The sequence below is a fragment of the Hylaeus volcanicus genome, chromosome 2 (genome assembly GCF_026283585.1).
Source record: "Hylaeus volcanicus isolate JK05 chromosome 2, UHH_iyHylVolc1.0_haploid, whole genome shotgun sequence".
Lineage (NCBI taxonomy): Eukaryota > Metazoa > Arthropoda > Insecta > Hymenoptera > Colletidae > Hylaeus > Hylaeus volcanicus.
In genome coordinates this window covers 1-5,285 of record NC_071977.1, presented here as the reverse complement: position 1 = coordinate 5,285, position 5,285 = coordinate 1, and the positions used below count along the sequence as shown (strand labels likewise).

At 35.5% G+C, this 5,285-nt stretch overlaps 1 protein-coding gene across 1 annotated transcript; it reads right to left on the bottom strand.

Annotated features, from left to right (window-relative positions):
• Positions 1–1,078: 1,078 nt before the first annotated feature.
• LOC128872575 (protein germ cell-less) lies at positions 1,079–4,686 on the bottom strand. The gene is made up of 8 exons (XM_054115423.1): positions 4,227–4,686; positions 3,909–4,032; positions 3,732–3,828; positions 3,287–3,656; positions 2,949–3,218; positions 2,446–2,664; positions 2,284–2,374; positions 1,079–2,209 (listed from the first exon to the last, which is right to left on the bottom strand). Exons 1-8 carry the CDS (start codon positions 4,370–4,372, stop codon positions 2,078–2,080), a joined length of 1,449 nt encoding a protein of 482 aa, XP_053971398.1. The 5' UTR covers positions 4,373–4,686; the 3' UTR covers positions 1,079–2,077.
• Positions 4,687–5,285: the final 599 nt, after the last annotated feature.

The following is a 5,285-nucleotide window of genomic DNA, read 5'->3' as shown; positions in this document are numbered from 1 at the left end:
GAGAGAAAAATGAGTAAATATTTTACAAGTAGAACTATCGCGAATTGTGTGTTGGGGAAGTAGCCTTGAACGACTACAAAATTCATAGAAGACAACTGTCAACGAAACCCTTTGTCGCTGCTCTGTGGAATTAGATGTACCGCGATTCCCGATGACCATAGAAACTGTGACGTCAAACAAATACAAATAAACAAGAATATCACTTCTCAACGTTCTATTTCCTTCTAACGTATTTGGTGGATCTTAGGAGGATTCACATCTCGAGGAATCTAACGTAACTGTTTCTCCGGGTGCTTGTTTCAAAGTACAGGGTTCCATAAACTTGTTGCGAAACTCGCTTCACACATATCGTCCGTTCATAATCACCTGGCATACTTTAGTAAAAAGAAACTACTGGCGACACTGCCCCCTGATCAAGCATATCGAGCGAGAGTGAGAGAAAAACGGAAACGAGGAGATGTATATTGCATTCGTACTGCATCATCGGTTCAATGTTGTTTTGTTACGATACACATATATACGTTATGTTCCATTAGCAAATATACGAGACATTCTCTGACAGGTACTAAGAGAATTGTTGCGCGAAATTAACTTAATTTTACTGTAACTTTTATTGCCATATGATATCAATATTGCATTGTACGCATCGATCATTATGTACAGAGAATATTCTGCCAATAAAGAGTTGAATGGTTACAAAAAAAAAAGGAAAAAAAAAAAAGAGGAAGATCATTCAAACATACCTTGAAATTTCAGAGACCCTCGATAGTATTATAAACGTCGTTTATACACATTCCGTGATGTTCGAATGACTAATGCAACCTTCATCCATAATTGATCATAGCAAATTCACGGAATGATCTTAGTTTCGCTGACTGAAATTTAAATTTTCTTCGTGTGTATAAAATTACGCTGTTCGAAGATGAGAATCAAATCAACGAAGTATAGTACGTGGGTGTTAGTCGTTCGGTACCTCGAACGATTAGTCACTCGCTTGTGCTGTAATCCTCCCAAAATTATACATATATCCAAATGAAATTCCGTAACAGAGGTAAGGAGTAAATCATAATGCTGTTGGTACTATGCAAAACTCGTTGTATTTTTCCATCGAGGTATTAATTTGAAGTTAATAACGCTCGTCAAGTGTAGAAAAATTTTAATTCCTAAGCTGAATAGTTTCTTATATACTTATATATAGATTAATAAGTGAAATGTAAAATTGTATCCTTATCAGATGATAGCTAGCACCATATCGAATAAATCGATTACGGAATCGAAGGAACGTTTGTTATGCGTCGTTTAGTTGTACACTTATTATACAGAATATTTCGTCTCGATCGATATTCACACAGTCCGAAGGTCAACTCTTCGATGACTAGCCGAAAGACAGAATTATTCTATCAGCTTGTTTGAATTCGCTTTAAAAAAACACATTCAGTTCTTTCGGATGATAGTTTGAAGAATTAATGGATTCATCTAACTTGTTATCATTAGCAACTTTATGGTGTAAATATGTAAATGCATAAACAGTAAAATCAAACGCCTCTAATACTGTTGTATACTACATGTACATAACACTTTTTAATTCGATCTTCCGGATCTCGTTTTATATTCAATATAGAATAACCTCTGTTTTAGAACATTTAACACGTCACATATTATCTTCTAGTTACAGGAATTGTTTTAGTAGTGCTTATATAAGTCTATGAATATTAAGTGTATTTATGTTAAAAGAAAATAAGTCTCTGGATTACACTACTAAAAATTACTAAAATATGCAAGATTTGCATCGTACTAATGCTGCGAATGTTTAGTCGACTAGATGTTGAGATTGCAAAAATTTTAATCAGAAATTGGTATCTCCACAATATAAACGTCACATGATCGAATAGTAAAATTTACATAAAGAAAAAATCAATTATACGAATATTCTTTCCAACAAAGGAGCATTAATTATTAAATAGCACTTACTCTTAAATCAAGCGTTGTGAAATGAAATAGTCGGATTATGTATAAACGTACAATTATCGGAGTTGAATGTCTTCGACGGTTGAGGAGGTGGCGAACATTTAGGGTGCTAAGTATCTGAGAATATGATTATATCGGCTGATTTTTCCTCTTCCGTTGATACGAAAGGCGTTACCACTTGCATATTGACCGATATATACAATGGATAAGTAAGTTCTTTATCCAGAGACATTACTTGTTTCTGTAACGTAAAATATATTTCTTTAGCGATGTTATATACGGCCATGAAATCGAAAAAAAAACAGAAATACTTACTTCTTCGTTTTTATGAAGTGACAACCTAAGCATACCAGAACTCTGAATATGTTTTTCTTGGCGTTGTTCATCCAATGAAATTAAACTTACTCTATAAAAAAAAAAAAATTTATTTTTATTACGAGTTAATTTTTTGAAATTTCGTAATAAACCCGTATTCACTTTAAAATTATATTGTGCTGATTATGATTTGCTTTAATGTGATCCGTGTCTAGTTTGTGATTCCTCTTAATCCGCAAGGTGGTACTATCTAACCACACAACCAAATCTAACCCAAAATGAAACGCACTCCATCTCCAAACATGTTCGCCGGCTTTCTCGATGCATCTTCCGCAACGGAAACATTCGCGAGAAAATTCCTCTTCGCTCATTTGTTTTGGTCTACGACGTTAAAGGAAAAGCATTGCGTTTTATAATCTTTCGTACGATATTTTTCACTTGTCGATTACTTTCTCATCACGTTATTATAAATAGAGAGATTGTCATAGGTACCTAAAGCGGATTGACAAATATTGGAGTAGGCTTTTCAAAGTAAATACTCTGTCTGCAAAGCTGGATATAAAAAGGAAAGGGAGGAGAAAGACGTTCAGGAATTTCTACTATATTCGTCGACCTGAGCATAGTTGAAAGATACGTTTAGAAAACGTATAAATTTCATAACTTACCCGTGATCCTTATTTGCATCTATTCTTAATAAATGTAACCATTGTTCCTTATACGCGTTGTGCAACCATTCGTGCGGTATTAAATTATCGCTGTATAAAATTTTTACATCTTGGTCGTGTAATAAAAGATACTTCATTCTCAATGCTTGGAAAGGTTTTACAAATTCTTTGCCTTCTTCCGTTGTAAGGAATGGTTTCACCCACTTATGATTTCTAAAATATTCCTCAATTTCAAGAGTTTCTTCTTTATTGTGCATATGAACAAACAACCTGCGATATAATTTATTATTTCGTAGGAGAGAAACGTTATAATTTCATTAACGTATCTTATTACTCACCACACTCTTAGCAGCATATATATGCAGAATTCTGTTTGCATGGCAATTAAGTCAGGACTAGCAATTAACTCAGCCATTAAATCAGGTGTGATTTCTTTTAAAAATGTTCTATGCAACCATCCGTATCCTAAGAGATTAACTTCCAACCACCTCTTGGCTGCAGCTTTCACCACTGGTACACCATACGATACAGCTGCATTATAGTAAGGAACAACAGTTTTTATATTTGTTGTTTCTACCATGATGTCTGTGCATTGGTCGATCAGTCCTTGCAACTGGAATAACGTAGAGGTAGCTAAAATCGATGTAACATCTTTTGGTTCCAAACTGACTTCATCCTGGTAAAAGGAACCAAAGACGGTCAAAAGAGCTGAAAATATTTAAAATTAAACTAAACATTTATCTTTATTACAGATACGGAGTTTTTTATATAAATATTATTTACAATCCAATGTGATGTTAGGATCCGCAATCTCAACACTGATAACTGTCTCATTAGCTTCCCTCCATGAGCCTGAAAACATGCTCGCAAAATATGGGCTCTGTAAATAACAATAAAATAAAATGTTATTTATAAATAAAGAAAAAAAACATTATATATATAGAAAACAAAACACTTTACCTGACTGATGTAAACTTTATGTAATCTCCATGCTTTCCCTAACATGAACACAGTTATATCGCTACCTTTTTCTTCTTGAAATAATGTTTTGTATATGTATTGTGCCGTTGTCAATAATTTTCTTCTGAAAAATGTGTAACGGAATAAGAATAACGATATATATATATATATCTTAAGCCATTTTTAATTCGTTAAGTATCAGTGTCATAATTAGGAAGTTATTTTTTTTGATGATGCAAACGTTAAATAGCACTCCCGACGACATACTTGTACAATACCTACGAACGATTATTTATTGAAATTTCTATTTATACATACTTTTTCGGCGTTTGAAGCGTTCGGTTGATGTAATCCGATTCGGAATCAAAATCATCCTCTTCGATGCACTTTCGTTTACGACCACGGTACACGGAGTGCACCGCATTGTTTGACATCGACGCAATTCTGCTCGCATAACTTCCCATTTTGTCACGATTCTAATGAAAATACGAAATTTCAAATCTGAATACCGATGAATGTTGGAAAGTCGTCGACATTGTTTCCAACAAGGAGAACTGCAAGAGGCACACACTACAATGTTCAGTACGATATACACAAAGAGTGTTCGTACTAGGATCACCGATGTAACCTACAGCACACGACGTACGAATGAACGCATGCAAACATGGATATATAAAGCATGTAAACATGTGACGTAACAAAAGATGCAATGATATACGTAGTTATACTCAAGTGAGGATTGGATACACACTGAGGATAAAATACCCCACACGATTCGAGTCACATCGAACACTATCTCGTACGAGTGAAAGTGACCAGAGCAGGAGCAAGCAGGAGTCAGAGCGCAAAACTCCGAGTTGAGTTGAGTTGAGTGACAGTTGCGGAAAAAGTAGGAAGCTCCGGGACAAGGATAGATAGATCCTTGTTTCTCTAATGATACTGTGACAGAGAGGAGATACAAGAATCGTAGGAGAGACAAAGACAGAACGATGTCGAATAATAATATGAGACGCGTAACGCGTAAACGTAAGAAGAGGAAGACGAGGGAAGAAATGCAAAAGGTTAACTTACACGTTGGCGGATATGGCACTTAAAACGAGGTTGTTGCTATTTGGACTGTTATCGTTGGTTTCTTTACGAGAGAAGAGAAGTAATCTAACATAATTTTTTTTAATTTTGCAGGGAGAAGAGAAAGATAAGTGATCAAAGGCGTTAGCGGAGGTTATCGGATGGGAAATGTCAATCGAGGTTATTCCTTCTTGGAGTGGAGTTTCTTTGTGCCCAAGATTGTGCCCGGAAGCTTGTACGAGTCGGTAGGCTTCGACCGCCTCGTCCTGCGGATCGCCCCCGTTCCGGCGGAGATCTTGCACACGCCGA